Genomic DNA, 25,668 nt, shown 5'->3' on the forward strand with positions numbered 1-25,668 from the left:
TGTGCAAAACTCTACAGCAGACCCAACAGTGACACTACGGGGAATTCTTATGCATTTTCATGCTGATGGTTGAGAAATGCTGGGGTGCCATGAAAATTCCCAAAAGCCCACGCTAACATTTCACTGAAAGCCAGAGGGAGCAAATTAAAATGGAGCTAGCCACACATGCACAGGGATTACAGTGGGAGCTGTCGGGAGAGTTGGACCTGAAAAGCAATGATGGTTGTATTCAGGTTATTACCAATACGATAAAATTAGGCTGCGTTGTAGAACTAAAGTATCTCTCAGTTTGTATGGTTCTGGCTGAGAAAAGGAGCTTGAAGTCAAAGACTGATGAATTCCTTGATATTTTGAACATAGATAAAAAAGGGATCGATTAAAATTCAGTCTGAAGTTTTCTTAGAAATTTTGTGGAGATAAGGCAGCAAAAAGCAGCCAATAAATGTATGTAGAACAGAACATAAATTATTAACTTTTTCCACAGTCTGTTTGCACATAATTAAGTTATAGCCGGATGTTTTTGTGATCATAAACCACATTCTAGTCAACAGGAAGGGTGCCTAATGAGTTATCAATGAGCCCAGATGTAAAAGCCAAACTTTGAGAAGGCTCACAGAGTTTTATGAGCAGTATAGTACCCCTGTTTAATTAAGGAATTAATTACTCTATTGCTATTTATAGTAATAATATCAAGCGCAGGGTGTGGAAAGAAGGCAATGAATAAGGCAGGCTGCAAAGTCGCAGCATGAGGGGTTTTTTAAGCACTCACTTTTGATTAACTTGATAGGCTTTACCCAAAGTGTAATTCGTAATTCCGTAAGACATAATTGCGAGGGAAAATGGAAGCTGCCTTCAAGTCCTTGTGAAGCGTGGTACAGTGATAATTCCAATTTTCATGGCACGAAGCAGCCAGATGCACAAACATACAAATGTGCCCCCAGACAGACAGAGTGACAGCTCCTCTGAGCAGCTGCAATGGGCAGCATCTGTGGTACCATGTGTCTGGGAAATTAATGTGATGTTTGCATTCATTAAGTCATTGATTCACATGGTATTAGAGTAACATAATGCATTGCATTCATATATTTGTCAAAATCAGCTTAGAAAAAAAAACCCTGAATTTATTTGTTGTGTTTCTTCAGTTTGCAAAGATCTTGATGGATTGTTTTAATAACTTTTAATAGTGAGACTTTAGATAGCCCATTTGTTTGAGAGTGATAATTTTTTCATAAAAACTTCTTGAAAATAAGGAACAGAAGAAGAGATAAGGAGCCTTTGATGAAAGGAGAAGGTCATTGTACACAGGGATCTGTGCACGATCCTCTTCAGAAGATCAATAAAAAAGAAAAAAATACAACAGAGCAAGATCACAATGGTTACATATTATAGTTAACTTTTTTACCTTTTCTCTCGACTTTCTACAAAGGTTTGATGTACAGGCTCACATTTACGCCTGAAAAACTACGATTAAATATATCTTAGTTTAAGTGGTCTCTGGCCCTTGGCCTTTTCTCACCTGACATAATGAACCAAACTTATGACATAAACCAACTGTAATCCCCTTCAGTCAGACTAGGTTAAACAAGTGTTTGGCAGTACTATAATGACAGACGAGGATGAGATGACTGAACAGAGGGGACGGATCTGTGGGAGTTATTGATATTATTTCAGTAATATTTCTGGAGATTCAACTGGAACACAGAGGAACACAGATGAGTACATAAGGGTTCTGACTCACTTCACACAAAAAATCACTTGAAAGTTCCCCATTTTTCTGTATATTCTATTTAAAGTGCCTTTAAAACACTCCTCATACAATTACTGTTAAAAACTCTCATTTTCAGCAATGCTCTTTGTTGCTAAACGTACCTAGTGGTTATTTGGTAACTTCCTTTACCTGATCCAATTTTAAGCAACTTGGGCAACTTTGTCACCCCACAGTAGGGTATCCTTAGAACTTGCTTAGACAATTGTTTTTGCAATGAAAAGGCTAATCTCAGCCACCAGTTGCTTATGCTGATCAGGGTGGATAAGAAGACAGGGGGACGCCCTGGATAACGATGAAGCAAACTCCACATAAACATAGGTGAGATTTAACAATAAAACAGGTACTATAAATATATGTATCTAACATTATAGTTTATTAACATTTATTGGCTGAGACTCTAATAAAATAAATCTTTTTTTTTAAGTTACACACGCTAACTGAGCCTAGGGTATCTGTCTTATTGAAGGGGCATCACTTAACGAGCTTGGAGAGGCATTCGACTAATTGCAGAGTCGATCAAATGTTGGCTAGTCGGACAAACGTTGGTCCAGCACTACCAAAGGACTCAGTTAATCAGATCTCATACAATTTTGCATTACTGACTTAGGCTTTCTACGAGAACCATAACTGGTTAAGTTATTGAGAATTGATGAATGGTAAATGGGGTTTTTTTCATTCATGTGTGTTAATATATGTTTAAATAGGCTGGCATTTTATTTATATATTTCACCATTTAATCAAGGTGCTAAACTGTAGGGCACATTTGTATTTCACACCGAATTCAGAGGCACCGTCACAGTAGTAACTATTCTTAGAGTGTATTAATAGTGTTCTCTTATACCTCCTACCCCCTCCACACCTGTTCATCACTATAGGGAACCTGAACTTTCTATTATGTAACAACAATGACTGTCCTAAATAGGCTTTTAAAAACACAATTTCCCACATTTTAACTATTATGGTTTTTCTACTCGTTGTCTTATGGAAAATCAGTTGATCTCAACACATAGCTGCCAAGAATTCTTATTTTTATGGTTTGTTTTTTCCAACTTAGAAGTTCTGATCAATTAATGTATTTATTGATTTATTTATGACAATCCTTGTATTTTTTATGAGTACAGACTTAATTACTTGTGATGAAATGGTTGTGCTGTGTCTTGTTACCTTGTGTCTTTCTGCAGGAAACATGCAAGTAAGCATCTCATTGTACTCAGAACTTGTACTAATACAAATGACGATAACCTTCACAATCATTTTGAATCCTATTGCATGCCTACGAGTGACCTGTGATGAACTACTATCACATACTGGGTCAGTGCCGGTTGAAGCCCATCTGGTGCCCTAGGCAAGCTTCACTTCACCGCCAGCCCACCCCCCTCCCAATTTCACCATGTTCCGGGGAGGGGGCTGGCGCCAGCGCCCACTCAAATGATGCCGCCCTGGGCAATTGCCCATCTTGCCCCTTGCCAGGATCCGCCACTGTACAGAGTGTACCCCTTCCTTGTGCCATGTACAGCCTAGGAGAAGGTCCAGACCCTCTTTGACCTGGATAAGCAGTTGCTAAATGGATGGAAAGACTGACTTTAGTTGATATTTCAGTCAAAATCTGGTGGTACTAATCACTTCACCACGCTAGTGCTGGGTCTGAATTTGAGCCACCGAAATCAATGCTTCTCAACTGGCTTAGTCTCAATACCCACACTTTTCCTTAGTCATTAAGTCACACCCCAAAAATGAAAGGGGGGGATACATGTAACTTTTGTTTTAACCACAGACTCTGCGACCCACTGAAAATGGTCTCCCGCCAGTTGAGAAACATTGGCCCAAATCATACGGATTTCTTTATTATGTAATTAAAATGGGTTTTGGGAATTGCATTAGAAAGCCGAACCGCATCACCCAGATGAATTGCTCAACTGTGTGAATTCTTGCATTATTGGGAATTATGTTGGCATGTTTGTCCAAATTGACTGTGGCGGAAAAAAAGCATAGACATTTCACTGTAACTGAAGCCCATTTTCTGTGTTGTGAGCCTAATCAATAAACATATACAGGGTCCTGGGTTTGGATTGGTCAAGAAGACGAGGACTTACTGTTGCTTTGAAATTCACAGAAACGCCCTGCTTCTGTTTAGCAACTAGGGCCGGCACTCTAGAGCTTTCAGAGACTGAACAAGGAACGTTCAGATCAAAAAAAAAAAAAAAAAAACTTCATCGCTAATGTTAACCTTCTCCCCCGACAGGCAGCTCAGAAAATTCCCTGCCTCACACTGAATATTTTAAGAAAGCTTCTCAGCTCCCTGTTCCATTGCTAAGGTCTGCTCTTTTTATTCCTTCCATCCTCTTGATGTGTTTGTCTAGGACTGAAGGCTCAGTAAGAAGATTCTCTTCCTAATTGTTGTACTACTTCGTAACAGAAGCGTTTACAGCGCGGAGCCGTTGCGCTTTTTTTTTCTAACACTTTCACACATTTTTCGCAGTATCCCCCTGCTCTCGATTTAAACAAACACTTCGGCGCTCACACACGCCCGTTCATAATGGACGTCTGCCGTTCCACTTATTGTCTTCGCACTTGGTTGAACTTAGTCACTCTATTCTCACCATCCTCCCTCAGTACCTTCTTTACCTCTCACTCCGAATCTTTCTTTCTTCATCCCACACGCATCTTTCTTTTTCTTTTTTGGCTCGTCTTGCCATGCCGGATAAGTCGGCCGAAGGTTTTACTGTGGACTGCTTATGTGTGGCTCATGATTTAAGCCTCAGTGCCTGAGGTTGGAAAGTCGCCTCTTCTAGCCCAGGCCTTGACACGATAGTCATGCAGCTGTTGGACCCTTGAGTAAGGCCCTTAATCCCACAAAATGCTCTAGGCATGGTGGGTAAATGGCCTGACCCTGCACTCAGACCCCAAGTCTCACTCTCAACTGTATGTGTCTCAAAGAAGACGAATATGTGATATGTGAAACAAAGCAATACCAAAATACTCGTGCGAATGGCAAATGAAGGAACGTTTCACAGATTTCCAAAGGGAAGAGCCATTTCCAGAGGTGTGCTTTGTCTATATTACATGTTTCACAGACTTGTAGGCAAACAGGGGAAATTTGTGTTTGGGAGGGATGAGAGCTGGGATCATCTGGAGTGCGATTCTCTCCACTTCCATCGATCTCACTCTCTGTCTCTCCCTCCCAGGAGCCCGGCTGACCTAGTTTTTAGTTGACGGTGAACACAAATGGGAGAGAGTAGATTCAAGCATGAGCACGTGACAGCACATATGCGAATGTGCACATATGAAGGCACAGTCAAAGGCACAAAGAGAACATGAAAAACACATATGCATGAATTCCATTGGGAGATAAGCAAGTACTGAAATATCAGATGCCACATGGAAACGACTAATCATAACTGGGCAAAGTTTTAATATGAAATGTCTGCAGCAAAATTTTACCAAAATATATCTGCAAAGGATGTGAATCTTTAAACAGTATGTTGGGAAATTGATCATATAAATAATACTCAATAAATAGCCATATACACTATATAATTTTTGATTCATTTCATATCATTTGATTCCATTCATAGCCAATATTTAGTCACACAAATTTTAGTCACATACATGCAATTTAATAGGACATATATCTCAATTTAGTTCTTTAAGGGGTAAAGAAGCAGAGGAAGAAATTATGACTCACAAAAGAAAACAATGAAGACATAAGAGAGTATTTTTTATTGTGCTTGTGGGATATTTGGAGGAAGGCACCATACTGGTAGGAGGGGGTGAATGATAGGGCAGCCCTGTTTTGTTTTTCTTTATGAGCCGTTTTGGTGACACCCTGTCACCATGCTTTAGCTATGTCATTCATACAGAGGAGCATGTGAATTCATGGGCTTTCCACCCGGCCTCTGGCATCTGTGCGTTGCACCAAACCAGATTTACAGTTCCCCCACAGTGAGATGTCTGGTCCATGTCTAATGGTTACAGAGTCCCATTGGACCTCAGTACTGCAAAGTGCAGTGTGAAAGGCTGTGCGCTACATTCACTTGTTCTGCAGCACTAGTACATTAAAGCTCTACCTTATGACCTGTTTGACTCTCACACCTCTGCTTCCCAGTCAACCGCTACACTGTATGGGTGTTTCGCATATAACGCAGAATGTGGAAAGGCTGCTCACCACCATTACGCACTCAATTAGTAAGTGAGGAAGTGTAGTCTTGCAACACGGCTGCTAGAGGAAGAGAAGAAAAGGTGCAATTTCACTCTGATCTAATATTTTTAACTTACTGTTTCCAAGGTTCTTATTCGCACTTCATACAGCCAAGTACATTCCCGATAGTTCATATGTAATCGAAAAGTGAATCATTTAATGATGTTTTTTTATCGTGAGAAATTTACACTAGGGGGTCCAAAGTGATGGAGAGCGTTATTGTAGATCATTGTCTCTAAATTTTTAGATATTTGTAGAATATATATATGGCCATTTGTTAAATAACTTTTCTAAGCCCATATATGTTAAGTCTGCATGAGAATCCATTTGGTCGCAAAGGCATGCAAAAGTAACGCAGGGATTAATAAGGAAGGGACAGAGTATTATGGGCTGAGAAAAGATGAAAATCACATGCACAACACAAAATTAACAAAACAAATTCAGTGGGCAAGAACAAATAAGCACAAAGCACAAATTAGGATGGACGACTGAAATACAAGTTTCTAGCTCTTGCTCTGCGTAGCTCTTACACAAAACATAAGACACAAATACGCTTTTTGGAATGAGAAACAGAGGGTGCTGCTTAACACAAAAATCCCAGTGACCTGATTTTTCTCCCATCATTTTCCACCATTTGCTTACCCTTAGGTCTCCTTTATACCAGAGCCTTGTCCATGTAAAATTTACGTATGGGGGACATTATGGTGTTGGATGGGCACTCTGTCATAGTAACACAGTGTAAAACATAGTTTGTCCAAAAGAGACAATTAAGACAATAACTTCTTCAGTGATTAGGTCAAAGAATGAATTGCCTTGGGCTGAGTAAGTTTCCTTCATTGAACTGTCTTTCGTCTTTGCACTGTTTTGTGTCTTTGCACTGTCTTTTGTCTTTGCACTGTTTTGTGTCTTTGCACTGTCTTTTGTCTTTGCACTGTCTTTTGTCTCTGCGCTGTCTTGTCTTTTGTCGCACTGCTATTTTGTCCTTTATTGCACTACCACCCTCCCATGCAGCCGTCCCCTCCCCTGCAATTGAGGCACAAGAATTTGACTCGGTTCCTCAGAACATGTGAGCTTGAATGTCATAATATAGCCAAAACCCAAAAGCTACAGGTGTATTGCATGTGTTAGTTGTCAATTGACTAAATACATTAATTAATTCATTACACTAAATACATTTTTTTCTTGGTTTGTTGACTGTTCGTAATTACTATAATTCCATTGTGGTACAATGCAACCCTAAACTAGGTCATAACAATCCACATGAAGGAAAATACTGTAGGAGTAGCATTATGATGCGGGTAGGATGCAGTCAGATGAGTCTGAAGACATGAGATTTGCTTCGCTCTCTGAAGGGCAGCTGAAGAAGCTTATTCCACCACACAGGGGTTAAAGTCAAGCCTCTCTACAGTTGCTAATAATTCTACCATAAAGTCATTTAGTGCGATGTTGAGCTCACTGCGAAGTGACAGGCTGACTGCATGGGTTATGGAGAATATTTTTTTTGCAGGTTATGTTGGAGGTGATGGTCTCCCGACCAGGCAGGCGTATCAGCGAGACATACAGCAATCTGGAAAAGAAACTTGTGTTAGAGGGGTGGGCAGAGAGAGCTGTGTGTCATCAGTGTAGGAGTGATAGAAGAAGCTGTGAGGAGAGCTAAAGGAATCCAGTGATGTTGTGTATAAAGAAAGGGGGAAAGAGGGCAGCATGGAAACCAATGTCTAAGGTGCAGTTGGGGAACTCTGCAAGATCACCTTATATGACTTTGAACACTCAAAACAAGATAATGTTCTCCCATAATCCCCCATTGCTTTAAAAGTGGTTGCTTTCTGAAAAGGGAAGCAACATGCTTCTATTATGCAACAATCCGATTTGAGGAATATTCAGAAGCATGGAGCAAGAACAATCAAGCTTACGGCTTAGCTAACCAAGCCTCCAAACCTGTTTTGACACAAGACGTGTTTTTTTGCAGAAATCTCCAGCAACCATAAGCCATATCACCAAACTACTTTTGTAGTGTCCAATGGCTGGGCCTGGAGGGGTGGTGATGATAAAAATTGGTAATTCGGGTGCAGTTTCCCCCTTACAGCCAACTGGAAGGTGCAGGGTCATGGCTTTTGATCATGTGAATATCCTGCCATCGCCCCAAATTACCCAGAGTGATCAAACATGGTGCAGCACAACAGATAAAGTTATTTATATGCAAAGTTCGGAAATCAGACTAAATGTCATGCATTGCCAATAATAGCTAGAATAATCCACAAAAGACTATTGACATTCATTACTGGAAAAGACGGGAAATAAAAATTAGGATGCATTACTGAAAAAGCCAGAACTTTAATAAAGAAAATATTTTGGAATGGTACATGGAAATGAACATTTTGAATATCAACTTAATCAACTTAAAAAGAGCAGTGATACAATCTGCTGAAATGTGTAGGCATCTGTGCAACTGAATCATCCGCCGTGACAAGGATTAGGGAGCCATTGTACCTCTATAAAAAAACATTTTTGCCAACTATAGAGCGAAAGTATGCATGTAGTTTGACCAATGGGATATATATATATGAAGATGATGAGTCTTTCTAAATGCACTGGCAAATATTTTATTTACACTATATTTTAACAGACTGTTACCTATTGTGTTTTACTGTGTGGGTGGGAAAGGAAAAGGAATATCTACTGCATCACTGCTTATTTAATACAGGCTCACTGTGATCCTGCAGTCTGCACCACGGAGCACTGGACACAAGGCAGAGGATAGGCCTGTCACAATAGCTACTACTGTTCAACGATATATTGTCCCAGAAATAACTGTGATACACGATATAATTGTGCCACTGATTTGATGACAATAGCCCAATAATGCAAGGACACCCTTTCAAAGAGCAATGAACTTTTAATTCTTAAGAAAACATTGGAATTGCCATGTCAAAAAACAAATATCCAATATAAATAAATCATAAATAAAACTACACGACCAAAAAAAAAAAAAAGATAAAATGTACTCCCAGGCTCTATAAGAATTGCATTATATATTCAACATTTTGGTACAGGGGTATAGAGAGTCATTTGTTCCTTTACAGGCAATATGTTCCTGACTCAGTTCTGCAGAGGCTCCACTCAGTGACGCAAATGAACCAGGACCATTCATTGGCCAGGGTAAAAGTAACAGGAAGTCAAAAAGAAGTCAGACTAAAGATTGTATGTAAATACCGATCCTACCCTCTCAGAATGATAACGAAAAGTAGTTGACGTTTGTTTTTGTGATCTCAGTTGGTTTCTGATAGTTTCTAGTTATAGTGTAGTTGTAGTTTTCGTTTGAATTTTTGTGTCTGATTTTGTTTATGAATATGTTTTTGTTATCGATTACAACCTTGCCTTGCACACTGTAAGTATGTAGTGCACAATTAGTTTTAGTAAAATTTAGTAAAAACATGTATACCACGCATCTTAAACATGACATTTAAGAGCAACTTTGCCTATTATTATCTTCTGAACAAAATGTATTAGTCGCTGGTTCTTTGCCGCATTCTTGTTCTGTTGAACTCCACAATCCATGTTTCAAAGACCGTTGTCTCCTCACATGCAACTTATGCAGTTTTATGCAGTAACTGTATGGCAAAATCATGCTCATGTCCAGTGTCTGTAACCTAAGGGATACAACCTTGTATGACAGAACCCCCCTAAGGGTGTACTTACACTAGGCCAGGGACCCCCAATTCCGGTCCTGGAGGGTCAGTCTGCGCCACAGTTTGAAGATTTCACATCTGTTTAGTAGGTAAGTTTGAGCAAGGAAATCTGAAAACTGTGTTGCAGACTGGCCTTCCAAGACCGGAATTGGGGGTCCCTGCGCTAGGCCATCTGCAACGTGCCCAAGCACGTTTGATCCCCAGGCATAGTACGCTAATCCATGCCCAGGCATAGTACACTAATCCGTGCCCAGGTCTGCTTGAAGAGGTGAGCTTGGGCACATTTCTGTTGGACTCAGGCGTGGTATGCATCTAGTACATGCAACACATACATGACTTCAATGATGCAATTGGCACACGCATGCATATATGCATCAACTTACATGAAATACATGAATATACATGAAACGGACTCAAAAGGAACAGATAGGGTAGGCAGTACATTACAGATAGGTTAGTAACAAACATTTACAGGGCTTTAGGCAATGAGTGTAAAAATTCCTGTGAAGGAGACTTTGAAATGGGACGGCCTTGTCGCACTGCTGTCACGCATTCAGTCTTCTAATGCAACCTTAGAAGGATGCATCTCCTGAATTTGGACACCACTCAAATAAGACACAAATCTTCAACACAAAAAGTCACATGGTGATGATAAAAGCGTGCCCAGAACGTTACGTGCAAAGACCAGTGGCGGGGGGAGATAATCGTGCTCAGGCATGGTACAATGCAACCGGGCCAAGTGTGAGTCCGACCTAAAGTACCACCTGCCTGCAAACCTCTAGTGTATTCAGAAGAGAATTAGTTTTATCCTTTCAAGGTCAAGCTACCCCCCTGTGACAATAACTTATCTAAGGCAGAACTGAATATAGGTGACCCAAAGCTGGCTGTTATAGAACATGGTGAAGCAATGCTACTGTACATGAAAAGAGATTTCTGACAAACAGTGGGATCCCTCACAAGAAGTATATGATCAATCGTGCACCTTGATGAGTGGGATAGTAGACTATCAGAAGACTGAGGAAATGATTCTCTGGGGATTTTAGCATTTTTGGGTTATGTTAAATTTGCTTATGCATGATTTGGATTTTCTTCAGTTCGCTACGTAGGATGGGTTTTGCTCCTTTTAAAATGTTATATTAGCATTCCCTCAGTATTTAAAAAAAATAGCTTAGAGAAATGCTTAAGATTGCATTATAATTACTGAGACACATCTTTTTTTGGGTCAGTTTTTGGTGGCGTAGTATAGAAACCAGAAAAAAAGATATAGAAGATTCTGATCTTATTACGTTTGAGTCACCCTGGCAGAAACTTCTACAGACTGAAAGTTCAAACACTCAGGAAGTGTCTAAATCAGAACTATGGTCTGGCTTTTTGGGTACATTGTGAGGAGATGAGGAGAATGTATAGCATATCTACTGGAAGATGGAACTTCAAAACCTGGCGGAGGCTTGACTGCAAGGAAAATAACCCATATTATAGTTATTTATATGCGTTTTTTGTTTCACACAGCCTTGATAATTGGGACTTTTGGAAAGATTTAAAAGGCAGTATATGGCCTGAAGTGTTGTAAGTTCATGATAATTCTTGATAAGAGGTAAACAAAAGTCACCTCCAAATCCTTTTAGCTATATTTGGCTCTTTAATGGCACACCAAAGGAATAAGGCAAGAATGCGTGACCTAGGCTGCTAATGGTGAATAAAACAAACACCACAAACCTAATTAACACAACCAAATAAAGCCCAGAGTAAAGACTTTATTCTTGTTTGCACATAGTACAATGAAATTGTTATATACAGCCTTCCTTCAGACCACAGAGGCAATAACTACGAAGTTATAAGTTCAGCGGTTGGCAATAAATAATAAATTACATATGACACCTCTGCAAACAAACAATATATACAGATGCAAGTGGTGCATCATGGGTAGAATAGACAACGGTGGAAAGCCCACCCTACATTGCTCTCCTAATTAAGTGACCACCTTTCACACTGATACTGGTATTACCTTGCACGGTGGACTCCCGTTCCATCGGTCTGCCTCTTCTCTCGATTCAATTTTTAGGTGCAGATATTTTACATATTTCTGTGATTTGAAGTGTAATATCCATCCATTTTTCTTAATCGCTTCTCCACTACGGTGCAGTGATATGAAGTGTGGATGACTATGTATTAAGACAGTGTGCCTGCAGGTTCAGCGTATATCTGTGTATATCTTTGTATACTGGTATATTCAACCCCACATACTCCACTGCACACCCTCTTTTGGATGTGCATCAGTCCCAAAATGGGGCTCCATGCACCCAGGCCTCTGCCTCTTGTAATGGAGATGGAGTCAAAGTGCAGTCTGGGACATGCCAGTACAACAGCTTCTTAGACAGAAGCTGGGTTCATATTTTTTTGAGTATAAATAACAGATACTGTATATGAATCACTGAAGTAATAGACATTTGCTGAGAATTTTGTGACTGATTCATCAAAATATCAACATAAACAGAACATTTGAATGAAAAATTAGAAACGCTGTTTTCACCACTAACCCTGAATAATATTTGGTTATATATTTAATGGATTCTGTAATCCTTCATTTTGGCCTGAGCCGGTCTGTCTGCTTGCCACGTTTTCGCAATTGGCACAAATAAGGCACACTGAAAGCTAAAATTCTATGTAACATGATAAGCCACACTATTTGTTCTTGAGAATCATGCCTGTAGATAAACCCTTTCTTAAAGACTCCTGTAAATTCGAACAGCTTTTTGTCTGTAATTCTGCTTTACATAACCTTTGCATTTGTTCCTCTAGCATATGGGCATATGCCTCCGACAGGCTGGGGTGGGATTACGGCCAGGATGGGGGTCCCACAAATTCTACACAATATGCATCACACAATGAGCTTATCTTCCATTCCACCTGCTGCTGAATTTTCTGCTGTTGTACCATACTATATTCTACATGTTGCCTGTATTATGATGTCATCGTAATTATTGCCAACTGATGGCTTGAATAGGTTCAGCATTTCAAGATTATTTATTTGGTGTTGAATTCTGTCTACATTTTATGATGGCGAACTGTTTCTCTGGTACAGCCCCTCGTTATGAAGTGCATGGAGTAACGTCATGTCTGATTTGGGAATGTATCTGTTTAACTGTCGATTTTTGTAGGTGTACGTCATCATGGCATTTGGGTGCCTCACCCTGTGGGACAGACGGAACTGCAGCAGCCTGTCAGATGTAACAGAAAAATATGAGATTGGACACACACTCAGGGTGTGAGTATCCATCAGAGAAATACCAAATCAGACACACACTCGGGGTGTGAGTATCCATCAGAGAAATACCAAATCAGACACACACTCGGGGTGTGAGTATCCATCAGAGAAATACCAAATCAGACACATACTCGGGGTGTGAGTATCCATCAGAGAAATACCAAATCAGACACACACTCGGGGTGTGAGTATCCATCAGAGAAATACCAAATCAGACACACACTCGGGGTGTGAGTATCCATCAGAGAAATACCAAATCAGACACATACTCGGGGTGTGAGTATCCATCAGAGAAATACCAAATCAGACACACACTCAGGGTGTGAGTATCCATCAGAGAAATACCAAATCAGACACACACTCGGGGTGTGAGTATCCATCAGAGAAATACCAAATCAGACACACACTCGGGGTGTGAGTATCCATCAGAGAAATACCAAATCAGACACACACTCGGGGTGTGAGTATCCATCAGAGAAATACCAAATCAGACACACACTCGGGGTGTGAGTATCCATCAGAGAAATACCAAATCAGACACACACTCGGGGTGTGAGTATCCATCAGAGAAATACCAAATCAGACACACACTCGGGGTGTGAGTATCCATCAGAGAAATACCAAATCAGACACACATTCATGGTGTGAGTATCCGTCAGAGAAATACCAAATCAGACACACATTCATGGTGTGAGTATCCGTCAGAGAAATACCAACTCAGGCACACACTCAGGGTTTGAGTATCCATCAGAGAAATACCAAATCAGACACACACTCGGGGTGTGAGTATCCATCAGAGAAATACCAAATCAGACACACACTCGGGGTGTGAGTATCCATCAGAGAAATACCAAATCAGACACAGACTCGGGTTGTGAGTATCCATCAGAGAAATACCAAATCAGACACATACTCGGGGTGGGAGTATCCGTCAGAGAAATACCAACTCAGGCACACACTCAAGGTTTGAGTATCCATCAGAGAAATACCAAATCAGACACACACTCATGGTGTGAGTATCCGTCAGAGAAATACCAACTCAGGCACACACTCAGGGTTTGAGTATCCATCAGAGCTATACCAAAGCAGACACACACTCAGGGTGTGAGTATCTATCAGAGAAATACAAAATCAGACCCTCTTTCAGTTTCAGTTCAAATTGGAATACTTTCAGTATCCCAATGCTGTGCAAAGCTGCACGTTGAATATGCTCTAACAATGTAGAGCAGCCAACATATATCTACTAATTATGAAATGTTTGTCACCAGCAGGCCGACTGCTTAACCAAAATGGCACTGGTTTAGCGCCATACATGCCAGAATATCAATGCAAAGCTGGATGTAGAATGCTTTTATTTAACATATTGAAATTCACTAGGTGTTCACTCATGGTCTATTTCCTAGCCCGCAAATCATTTCACTTTGAAACACAAGTTTATATATAGTCATTAAAAAACAATTTTCCTGCTCAACTTGCTACCTGGTCTCTGCCAAAATCCCCTCCTTCAGATGTTTCCCGATGTGTCTTGTCTCGATTCCTCTGTAGGAAAGAGTTTTGTGAGCTCTGCGTGGCAAAGGAGCGGCTTACCAGCAAGGTCTTCTTCTGCAAGAAATTCCTCAAGAAAGATGGAAAGAAAGTGCGCAAAGCAGCTAAGAATGAGATCATGATTCTGAACATGTAAGAGGCGACAGTCTGAGAATGGCCATTAAAGGAAAGCTTGCACCTCTGACTGCAGCTATACTTTCAGTGGTACAACTTGTAGCACTTTGAGAAGTACTCATGTTTGTAGTATTGCAGTAGTATTATAGTAGCATTACTAAGTAATACTTTTATAGAAAGTAGAAAGTTTTATTATTAGTTCATTAATACTTCTTGCTTTTTCTCCCTAGTACTTATATAGTGGTAGCAGTATTAATTTAATAGTAATTTGTATTAAAAATATTTATATTCTAAAACTCAGTAATACCAAATATTTATATACGAAAAGCAGATTTTTAGTGTATAAGCCCCTACAACATATAACAGTTATGCTGCATAGATTTTTCTCCATTTTTTAACTTGCTTCAGTAATGCTGGGGTATATATCATATGATTGGGCTCATACCAGTTTATGTGTGCATGTGAAATGTGCTGCTGTCTTTAAACGTTTTTTTTATTATAAACCTTTTTTCAGGGTGAGGCACCCTAATATACTACAACTGATTGATACATTTGAGACCAGGAAGGAATACTTCATTATGCAAGAGTTGTGAGTTTCTTTCTTTCTTTCATTTTATCTATCTATCTATCTATCTATCTATCTATCTATCTATCTATCTATCATTTTTCTCTTCAGAAACTCAAACAGGGGTTTTGCTCATTTTTCATTACTACTAGACCTAATAATGTGAGCAAACAATGTGTTGTTAATTAAAGCCCCACCAGGAAAAGGATGGATGTTATTAAACTCCTTCAGTTAATTAGTCTGAGGGCTTCATAGGTCTATCTTGTGCAGAAAATGGCACATTAGCATGTTAGCCAGGTGGGTCTGCTAACAGATGAGGTATATTTGTGTTTCAGCTTGCATTGTACTTGCCCCAATTTCATCCCTGCATAGTTTTCTTTGCCATTTGCCGTGCAAATTTTCTCTTCCGTTCTCCGTTTTTTTTTTTTAGCTGACTTGACCTGAGCTAAAAATACTCACACAAATTCATCAGCATCAACATATATATGAAAAAGACAATTCATTACTCTCATGGAGTAGGAACCCACTGCGTGGAGAAAGTAGAGGTCCCTGAAAGTATGACATCACACAGGTGTTAACCTGCTTCGGCGGCAGTGGAGTAAAGAGGCCGCAGTGGGTGGGATTAACATGCCCTGTCAATCAGTTACCTCTTTAATCCATTTCTTATTGGTTGTTTTACTGGCTTCCATTGTGTTAAAGTAGACAGTCACTGATAGTAAATAGTAACCCCATTCAGTAACAGTTCACTTCAATATACTTTAGTGCTCCAAGCAACTTGCATTGTAATAAAAATCTTGTTAGTTGTTAGATTATTCCACCTTGTTATGCTGTTGCTGTCTTACTTCTTGTTTACACACATACACATTGCCACTAGCCCCCCTCTTTTTGCCCTGTGCTCTGTTTTGTACTTTAACTCTCCCCCCCCCGTCACTGATGTAGTATGTGACATCGTGCTCCTGTGAGGACGCTACATCATGCCACTATATACCTGTATATGGATGGTACGATAGTAATTCCCACTTGACCTGACTTTGTGTGGCTACTCCAGGGCTACAGGGGGCGACGTGTTTGACTGGATTCTGGACCAGGGAAACTACACTGAGAGGGACGCCTCCTGTGTCATCCGGCAGGTGCTGGAGGCCGCGTCCTACCTACACTCACTCAGCATCGTCCACAGGAACCTGAAGGTGAGCTTGAATCACTTCAGCTTAGCTAGAAGGACTGGCGTCTGCTGAGTTTGGGTGTGCTGGGTGTCCAGATGGTGCCTGTGCGTCCGACTTCTTCATATTGTACGGGACGTTAGTGACAAATACAGCCACTGTGTGGCCTGTGCAGGCCATATTTAAAACAAAACTACACATGTAAATAAAGACCACTTTATCTTAAGATACTGTCTATAAAAGTAGTTAACTATTGGCATGCATGTGTGTTGAGATTATACCTGGAGGTGAACATTAGGTTACCTGGTTGTGATCAGAAGGTCACCGGTTCTAATCCCTGGGTCTGCAGAGGTTTTGCTGTTGGGCCCTTGAGGAAGGCCCCTAACCCCCAACCATGCCAGGGGCCGTCTGACCCTGCTTTCACAATAATATGTAAGTTGCTTTGGATCAAAGTGTCCACCAGTAAATAAAATGCAAAAATGTTGCATTTGTTACCAGTATCAGCACTCTATCACACTCGCTGGTCAAAAGCTAAGCTGAGTATTAAATAAGGTAGTCAGTCTTTGATGCATTTGCTCATATTGTGATTACTGACATTGTGATTATGTTTTTTTCACAATTGAAATGATCAATTCTGGGGCTTTGAACATTTCTTTTCATACAGACAGTTTATTGTTAGTGACAATACAATATTCAGTATATGTCACATACTTATATACCGTGTCTATGTGAAAAATGTGCTCGCCAATATGACAATTTGTCAGCTTAGGGGTTGGAATATCTTGGGTGAGCAGGCAGTCCCACCCTGCCCACCTGTAGCCACGCCCCTTCATGACATCAGTTTTATTTCTCTGTGGATATATTTGTAGGATATTGCACATAATTAGCAGGTGTTAGGAAGCTGCTGACAAATTGCAGGAGACTCCCAGAACTTCCAGGGGAGGTGGGATGTCTGTCAAGGTAACAGAAGTGATCATCACAGGAAAACCAGCCTCCATATTTTATGACTGTCCCTTGTAGAAGGGCTTATGTATTTTTCCAATTCATCCTTTTCCTCTTATATAAGTGTAAGATCTTTGGTGGGGGGGGGGAGGGGATTTTTCTTCGTTAATTTGTCCCTTTAAAAGTCTTGTAAAAAATGAATATGGAATTTTACGTAATTTTCACAGGTTATGACGGTAATGCCCCCCATTTCCCAATGTTATAATAAAACCTACGCCCTTGTATGTAATTACATAATTATTATGTAATTATTTGTTGTCTGGATCCATTCCCTTGTTTCTTCTGAGTAAGACTTCGGAAAACTGAAAAGCTCTCCACCAAGAATGCAACGGCAGCTGTTGGGTAGCTGATTATTCAGATGGGAAATGTAATATACTTGTTATTTATAATCCGAGGAATTATCATATTAACACAATTATGCATAATTGTTTCCCGACAGTTGGCAGTATTCTAAACGCAAGTTTTACACAAAGGCTCAGAAATAAAGTTTCTAGGCTGCTTCGGCTAAATTATTTTCAAAGGGAGGAAAAAAAACAAGGATACACCTTTTATTGGGATAAAAGGCCACAAACCCACTCTCTTTCTCACTCACAGAAGCGGTTACGCCTCTGTTCCCAGGTCAGTAGGCTCGTGAAGGCGATGGAGAGCAGCCCATTCATCAGCCTCCACTTCAGAGACATACTGATCCCTCTCATACGATTTGCTCACTTTTCCAATAAATTCGTGTGAAAGCAACAGCCATCAAGATACCCCCTAGAATACTTTTGACAGCTGGCGGTTTGGAAACTTCATTTCGTTTTCTCCATGATGTTGAAGCCACCTTTAGAGATTTAATCCTCCTTATATGTAGTGCTTTTAAGATTTTTACATGCACATGTTACAGGATAGATGCTTATATAGACCATAATCCCTTTATGATTTATAGTGACAGCAGACTCATGGTACAGTTTCTCATATTCCCTATATATGTTTTATGTGAGGCCTGCCCCTATAAATCAGGGCTTATAAAGAGGGATTTTACTACAAGGGAAAGCACTGTTGCCTCTGGGACCAGGGTTCGAATCTCCACCATAGCTCCATGTATATGGAGTGTGCAGTCTCTCCTTGTCTCATAGTGGGGTTCTCTGGGTTCTCTGGCTTCCCCCCACTGTCCTAGAAAAAAAGACTAAGGTACATTGGAGTTACCTACAGGTGTGAATGTATGCATGTGTTCTCTGCATTGGGTTGGCGCCCCATCCTGGGTTATTCCCTGCCTTGCGCCCATAATTCCCGGGATAGGCTCCGGACTCCCACGACCCTGCATAGGACAAGCGGGTACAGAAGATGGATGGATGTTATATATATTTTTATATATTTTCTTGTGTCTTCAGCTGGAGAATCTTATATATTACACAGAAAATAACCACAACAAAGTGGTACTCCGCGACTTCTACTTGTCGAGGTTTGAAAATAACGGTATCACAGAGCCGTGTGGCACCCCTGAGTACCTGGGTAAGTCTCTCTCTCTTTTGTCTGTCCACCTATCAGCCTATATGCAGTAGATGCCATTCAGTCCAACCTTCATCTCGTTATTACTACTCAGCTGGCAGATCTACATGAACACGATGTACTTTGTATCCCTCACATCCTGCTCAAAAAACTACCCTCCGGCAAGAGACTCTCTATCAAACCCAGAACCACGTGCTACAAACACAGCTTCTTTCCTTCAGCAGTTGAACTCATTAACAAGCCCCCCCCCCCGACCCCCGCTGACACAGTCCCTGCCTCTGTTACTCCCCCACTACTCTGCATGCATCTTTGTACATCTTTTTCTTCTACTGGACATCATATAATTTCATACTTTTACATTTCAATATTCAATATACCTCTGTTCCTTCTGTTGTCTTTATAATTATTGTTAGTATATTGGACAGCTTGCACTGCTCTGTGCTATTTTATTCAATTATTCTATTATTTTAATTCTACTTATGTATTTTTCTTATGTTCTTTGTTCTTCTATGTTATCTCTTAACGTAAGCATCAATACTCCCAAAATAAATTGCTAGTACATGCAGTTCTACCTGGCTAATAAATTCTGATTCTGATACCCTTTGTCATGCTTTCTCGTCTCAGCACCCGAAGTCGTGGCCCGGCGTCGGTATGGTTGCCCGATTGACTGCTGGGCTGTTGGTGTCATCATGTTCATACTGTGAGTGCCCACCAGGTAGAAGAAGATTGTCAGTACATTCCCCAGTATTACACAGACGTAAAATGTCACTGATAGCTGTATCGTTGTGTTTCATGCCCTCTCCTACTTGAAGTGTTGCCTGTGACTGATTTCTAAAAACCACTCATCCATCAGCTTGTCTGGAAATCCTCCATTCTACGACGAAACCGAGGAAGACGACACCGATCAGCACAACCGCATACTCTTCCGTCGTATCGTGGCTGGAGAGTTTGAGTTTGACTCCCCCTACTGGGATGACATATCTCCTGCAGGTAAGCAGTCAGTCAGTGCTGAAAGCACACAGATTGACACAGAGGGATGTTGAATGTAAAAAGTATTTTAACTATATTTGACTATATGCAAATATATACATTTTTGGTACTATTTTAAAATAAACATCAATTGAATTATGCACCACTTTCAAATTTATTGCTGTCTGTTTTGTGTTCTGTGTAATTATTTGCATTGAGCAGATATGGATACAAAACAATGACAGAAATAAATTTGGTAGTTTCAAGAATAGAACACAGCAATATTCTACCGTGGGCTTAAAATGACAGACATGAAAGAGTCAATCCTGGCTGGGCACCTTTAGGTAGCAAGGTTTATTTTACTTGTCTGGCTGCTTGAAACAGATGAACATTTGAAAGGAGCATCATTCATCAAGGTACTGGATTGATTTTCACAGTGCATGATTTGTGACCAGTTCTTCATTGATTTTAGACACACACAAAAGTTACGTAAACACAAGCTAGCAAAAAAATCGTATACATTCCTGTAACCTAATTTTTCTTGTGGATAATCACCAACAGTAATAAACCACAAAGCTTCATTTGAGTTTGTTTTTCTCACAGCAAAAGAACTCGTGTGCAAGTTGATGGAGGTGGACCCCATGCTGAGAGTCACAGCGCAGAATGCTTTGACTCATGACTGGTGAGCTCCCCCAATGTAATGCTAACACATATGCTATTTTCCACTCTCGTCAGCTGTATTATCACATAGCTTTTAGACAGTTACTGAACATGACGTCAAACCGGATTAACTGAATATGATCTCTGGCTCTGACGATGATTGGTGTGGAGAAGGTCTGAAACCTGCATCGTTTGTCATGGACTGTGATGCAATAAAGGAAAATAGTAAAAAGAAATCCTTCATAATACATTCTGATATGGCTCGCCAGTGGGAGAAACCTCATACAAACACAATGGAACTACTTCAAAGAACTAGATTATGGTTTGTGTGTCATATTTTCTGGTGTTTTATATAAATATTTTGACTGTAAGTTCTTAAAAATAACTCACAATACAGTGATTGAAAAATACTTTCAAAAGTTGGAAGTTCAGTTGCCGTTTTGGTCATACTTAGATCATTATACTAAGTTCTAGTCAGTTCTTGAGGGGTCAATCTAAAAATATGTGTGTGTTTCAGGATCGCAGGCCAGGGGGCCTCGGAAAAAAATCTGAGAGACGGAGTTTGCGCCCAATTCAAGAAAAACTTTGCCAAAGCCAAATGGAGGGTAAACACTATGAACTTAACGACTGGGATGATGGCAGATGCTTCATTTATCTTGGTCATGGTTGCAGGCCTGGGTGCACTGCAATCCCAGCACTGCAACCAGGTTGGGATTCCAGTCCATTACAGGGGACAGACACGCGCAATGGTCAATAGAGGGGCACCAATTAGCTTAACTACATGTCTTTGTACCCACACAAGACGGGAAGAACAAGGACACAACATACATCATGCAGGTGGGATTCACACCCCCAAGAGGACTGCAAGAAGCAGAGAGAAGGAAAGATACTGTAAACAAAAAAAAAGCAAATTAATAGACAATTTCAGATGGGAAAAGACCCAGAAAATGTCATGCCAGTTTAAAGAAGCAAGGCATTATGCCTTTATAAAATATTGTAAATCATCAATGTAGAGGAGTGTTTTGAAAGGGCACATCAGGTGAGGGTTTCTTTGTATAGAGCACAAGCTGCAGACTGTGAAGATACAGTAAGCATGGAGCAGTCTGTCAGTCTGATCCAGATATCTGACTCATGGTAGATTTGCTTTAATGTGACCTTAAATAGCAATTCAGAGCCTCTACTATTGAAAAGACAAAATGCCAATGTTCCTGCTTTAACATATGAAGCAGAGACAGATTACACATTTATTCCAAAATGAATAATATTAACCACTAACACAAACTAGTGTGTTGCTTAATGGTTGGGACACTGTGCCTGTGATTATAAAGTTGTTGGTTCAAATCCCAAAATGGCAAAGGGATTTGAGCTTCCAAACGATTCTCAATTACTCTGGGGAATGTCGGATCCCGTTTTCTCAATTGCATTTTGCTTTGGATAAAAAGTGTCTCTAGGCAAATAAAATGTGCATTTTCTGTCAGTTTCCATCAGCATATTCAAATTGCAACTGAATAGTAGTGAGAAGTTAATTTGAAGGATTTTAATTTTTATCTTGTGACATTATTTCACTTGTAATAATATTTCCCAGTTTAAACAGACATAAGTAATTAAAGGCTCACCTGACAAAACAGATCCTCACACACACAGCACTGTGCAAATCAGCCCCAACACATTCATTGTTTCTGAGGTGTAGACATTGTTCTCTGACTCATTCCCTTTCTCTTACCTCTTTTCTTCTCATGCAGAAAGCGATTCGCGTCACTACCTTCATGCAGCGGCTCCGCTCCATGGAGTCCAGCGGAGGGCCGGGTGATGAAGACGGTGGAGCAGAGGTTGGGAATGAAGTAGAAGGGAAGGTGGACATGGAGGAGGTGGCTTCAGGGAGCACCGTAGAACTTTCCCAAGGAGGGCAGTCTGAAAGCAAAGCCATTGCCGAAAAAGAGGAGGAGGGAGGTGAAAATGGGGATGTGGAAAAGGTAAGAGGAGGCACATGCTGTGGAGGTACAGGAGATGGTGGTGCAGGAGAAATCTGCTCAACAAAACCACAGGCCTTGCTGAAATCAATGGGTGAAGGGGCAGACACGGACAGTGATGGGGGGAAGAAGGAAACAGTGACAGGCATGGAAGAAGCACCGCTTGCTGGGAAAGAAAAGCAAGACCCACAAAAAATGTCATCACCTCCTGACCGTGCGATGGTGTCAGATCACAGAGCATCCAGTGCCCATCAGAAGACCTACAACAGCGAGGGGATGAAGGATTCATGCGGTGCAGTGACCCAGAACTGCCAAAAGAGGGAGCCAGTGATCTCTCCACAACTGAATGATTGCTCAGGGCCTACTGCAATGACAGTGACTCCAACAGCAGTTCAGAAGATACCATCGCTGGCAGATAAGAAGATGCCAGATGTGTCTACAGGAAGCTGCTGCCAGTCGCAGCTTCCTGGGGCCATGCCAGAAAAGGGAATTTCACTGAACGGGTCTAAAGATCTGAAAGGAAAAAGCAGCGATGCTGGTGAAGATGGAGGGGACCTTAAACTGAGCATGAGCACCAGAAAAGGTGAAAATTCCTGCACGTTAGCAGGTTCTCCAGGACTTGAGGACAATAATGACGCATCAGGTCAGAAACAGGGTGAGATGCCAAGCCCGGGCCATCGCCGCTCCCCTTGTCCCAGTGGTGCTACGTCTCTCGATTTGGGGAAGGCAGCGGGAAGAAGCAGCGACTGGCAGATGGACAGCGCCATCGAGCAGATCGAGAAGCACATGGCAGCGGTGTTCGAAAAAATGGAGGAGGACCTTCCCTCCCTACTGGATGACATTGCTGAGCCCCCCAAGAGAGGCACCTAGTCCCTCCCCATCTCAGCTATGTACAGAGGACCAAACTGTTCCCTCACTACTCTTGGCCTCTCATCAAAGTCCTCTAACCCCCCCAGCCAGACACCCCCTCAACCCTCACAACCCCACCCCAAGTAATCCCTAGTGGTCTCAAGATAAAAAAAGATCCCTCATAACTTACAGGAAGGCCAGGGGTAGATAAGTCTGAAACTGGAGTGCCAGTGTTCAGCAGCTTTTCCATCCTACCTGGTGTCTGAGGAACCACACCAGGTCTCAGGCAGATAGTAACTCATAAGGTAGGATAGAAAACCTGCTGGATACCGGCCCTCCAGAATCTGGGTTGCCTACCCCTGACCTAGCCAGTCTCCAGGAAGACCTATGGTGGACAGAGACCGTACTAAGAGGCCCATGTACATAAAACACATTTAAGCACACAAAACACCGGCGACCGAAGAAGCATGCACGTGAAACATGCACGAAAAAAAACAAGTGCACACAGACAAAATGTACAAATACATGCAAATTATTTTTTGCATCGCAGACTTTAAGATGGTGTCGTCATGCTCCGGTGTGAAGAATAAACTTTCCACGGCAGCTGCCTGCTTTAAGACGCCGAGAGCTCAGCGTGTCGTCCTGTATTCAGGGAAGATCTGAAAACAGCTTTGAGAGAACATATCAACTGGTGCAAGCAGCAAGCTGTCAATTACAGACAGGCAAACCTTAATATAGAGACATATTTTAAAAAGGAAATATGAAAATACATAAAACAGGCTTTCATAGTAACATATTATTTCCAAGTCTCCAGCTTACATATTCTGTGTATATAAAAATTGCCAAATGAAAATATGGCGGGAAAAACACTAGCGCATGCTGACCTCCTCCTGTTACAGACCTTCTCATTGACCTTTGCACTTATTATTCAGTTGTCAAATGCATTTTATCCTTTTATTTTTCAGATTCATTTACTTTTTGTTTTTAGTATTATGGTTGTGGTTGCAGTTATTTTCATGGACACATTCATGAGAGTTTTGCTCACACTCTGTAATTATTTCAATAAAAGTCAAACGAAAGCTGTTTTGTGTTATCGCGTGTGCTGTTTGTATGTGCGTACAATGTAAATTCAGTCCACGCAGGAAAAGCACTAAGCAAGACCGTTCACTTTTGTATAGTGCGATTGTGAATTTAATCAATGAGCATTACTGGAAATAGCACCCAGTGGTAATAATGGCATCCCTTGCACTGTAGAGACATAGAGTGACAATATAACCAAAGCCAAAATAAGGGTATTGGTTTAATCCATTTGACATGACATTTCATGCTGGGGTAAGAATATATAGGGCCCAGTCCTCTGAACTTCTACAGCTGTCCATGTCGTAACACACACCTACACAAAAACGCAGAACCGCTTTGAGGCAAGAACCCAGTCTCATTTACAGACTCAAAACACAGTCATTACCCACGTCTCACAGAACGAACGAGGGAGGGGGGGGGGGGGGTCGCTACAGGCACCACCAAGCAAAGAGGAGCTGATCAGCGCCCCTGTGATTCCTCCTCTCCTCCGTGGGTCTCCAGAGGCCTGTTTAAACGGCACCCTAATTGGCGGCACCTGAGTCTGGTTAACTCATCTAGTGCAGGTGCGCCGGCTCGCATGCAGCAGATGGTTTGTGAGTCTCCCAGCTGCCTGCCGTGCATTTTCACAATATATTCGAACATGTAGGTGCTCACTTTTCATGAGTCTCACTCTAACAATCAATGCTCACAAGTGTGGATCAACTTTCTCATTGTATTACATCCAAGCCACATTCTTTATTCTATGCTACATCATTTATAGAGGTGGAAAGTTCAGGTCCAGAAAGTACAAATCCAGACCATGGGTTTGTTTCAACCAACCAGTTCAGCATAAAGAGTCACAATCACAGAGTACTCAGCTGGTTGGTTGAAACAAAACTTTGGCCTGGATTTCTACTTTCTGGACCTGAACTTTACATCTGTGATCATTTATTAATCCTATATACAATATTAAGAAAAAACACCTGGAAGGTTTATACTCTGAAGTCCACTATTTCACCAAAATTCTGTTATTCACAGTCATATTGGCCCTTACTCCAGGCTCAGTCTCTATCTAACACTGCAGGCCTTAATAAAACAACACACCTGAACACCTTTGTCAATTTTTAACTTAATTATTTATATCTTTTATTATTTATTATTATGGTTCTTATATTTATTATCTATGGTTGTTATAACCCTATTCATATTTAATAAAAAATTGTAATGAATATTGTTTTAAATCCCCTATTCTGCGGACCCCCGCGACCCAGTAGGATAAGCGGTTTGGACAATGGATGGATGGATGGATCCCCTATTCTGTTTTTAATGACCCATTTTCTTTGTGATGATGTACAATGTTGACTGGT

General features: G+C 41.0%; 1 protein-coding gene across 3 annotated transcripts in view; it reads left to right on the forward strand.

Annotated features, from left to right (window-relative positions):
- Positions 1 to 24,109, forward strand: part of LOC111855837 (uncharacterized) — a 32,514-nt gene extending 8,405 nt beyond the window's left edge. For all 3 annotated transcript variants that reach the window (XM_023835298.2, XM_023835297.2, XM_023835299.2), the window contains exons 2-11: positions 12,814 to 12,920; positions 14,466 to 14,597; positions 15,094 to 15,168; positions 16,193 to 16,331; positions 18,677 to 18,797; positions 19,419 to 19,494; positions 19,648 to 19,784; positions 20,367 to 20,445; positions 20,941 to 21,028; positions 22,166 to 24,109. In XM_023835298.2, the coding sequence (XP_023691066.1) occupies positions 12,826 to 12,920; positions 14,466 to 14,597; positions 15,094 to 15,168; positions 16,193 to 16,331; positions 18,677 to 18,797; positions 19,419 to 19,494; positions 19,648 to 19,784; positions 20,367 to 20,445; positions 20,941 to 21,028; positions 22,166 to 23,263 (2,040 nt within the window). In that variant the 5' untranslated portion in view covers positions 12,814 to 12,825 and the 3' untranslated portion in view covers positions 23,264 to 24,109. The remainder of the gene's footprint in view (positions 1 to 12,813; positions 12,921 to 14,465; positions 14,598 to 15,093; positions 15,169 to 16,192; positions 16,332 to 18,676; positions 18,798 to 19,418; positions 19,495 to 19,647; positions 19,785 to 20,366; positions 20,446 to 20,940; positions 21,029 to 22,165) is intronic.
- The last annotated feature ends 1,559 nt before the right edge of the window (positions 24,110 to 25,668 follow it).

Source organism: Paramormyrops kingsleyae, chromosome 6 (assembly GCF_048594095.1).
Source record: "Paramormyrops kingsleyae isolate MSU_618 chromosome 6, PKINGS_0.4, whole genome shotgun sequence".
NCBI lineage: Eukaryota > Metazoa > Chordata > Actinopteri > Osteoglossiformes > Mormyridae > Paramormyrops > Paramormyrops kingsleyae.